The sequence below is a fragment of the Trypanosoma grayi genome (assembly GCF_000691245.1).
Source record: "Trypanosoma grayi strain ANR4 Tgr_2323_V1, whole genome shotgun sequence".
NCBI classification, from domain to species: domain Eukaryota; phylum Euglenozoa; class Kinetoplastea; order Trypanosomatida; family Trypanosomatidae; genus Trypanosoma; species Trypanosoma grayi.
The window spans coordinates 1-880 of NW_008827941.1; the positions used below are offsets into that span (position 1 = coordinate 1).

Sequence of the window (880 nt, forward strand, 5' to 3'; positions counted from 1 at the left end):
TATCTAACATCACCTGCAGCACCAATATCGAATCAGACAATCGATGAACATGAGGCACATGACAGGAAAATCGCAGTTGACACACCTACGGTGTTGCAAGATACCAAAGAGCATTGACAACTGCAGTCTCGATGCCATGTGCCTCTGTGAACCTGTTTCAATCCTGCGTCGAGGCAAAAGGAAGACGAGACTGCTGGCATCTATGGGACTGCAGCCGAGAGACATCCAGGTGTTGTGTCTGGTACTGATGGTTGTGATTGAACCGTTTCTTTGCTGTGCTGCTGCGGCTGGTGGCGTGGTCCCCCGAACGAGAATGGCCACACCTGCAGCCGACGGCAAAACCTTGGCGACACTCATGAACTGCTTTCCCAGCGTAATACTCAGTCCTTCCAACATCCCATACACCTGTGAAGTTAGTGATGCCCAACCACTGATTGGCCTGAACCTCTCCGCCTCGTACTACACCTCAGTCCTCAATCCTGGATGGCCGGCGACTCTTGATACGAAAGCCAATACCATTACATTCATGCCTGTTTTTGGGGCACCTTCAGGACGTTGGGAATTGGTCATCACATCGTTTTCTGGGTATGAGGACTCTGACGTTCCTCTGACGACCAATAAGAGCATGAACTTCATGCGCCTTGGTGCGACCCATACGAATTTCGATGCACTCTATCCGTATTACGGTATGGGGGTGTCGTTTGCACCCAATCTCCCAACCGGCACCACGGCTTCCGACTACATGCTGGTGCGCTCTTTCAATGACTGCCGGTACACCCCTGCCAACTGCACTGACTCTGTTGGATGCTACAGAATGCTGCCACCCGCTCATCTTCCCCCTCCAGGCAAATACAGGCTCTGTGTGACGTCAAATGACTGG

The 880-nt window shown here is 52.0% G+C and overlaps 1 protein-coding gene across 1 annotated transcript; it reads left to right on the forward strand.

Moving 5' to 3' along the window:
* Window positions 1–43: 43 nt before the first annotated feature.
* DQ04_23231000 (hypothetical protein) lies at window positions 44–880 on the forward strand (the record flags this gene model as incomplete). Its single annotated transcript, XM_009318151.1, has 1 exon — window positions 44–880. A coding segment is annotated over one exon (837 nt), but the record flags the coding sequence as incomplete, so codon positions are not given.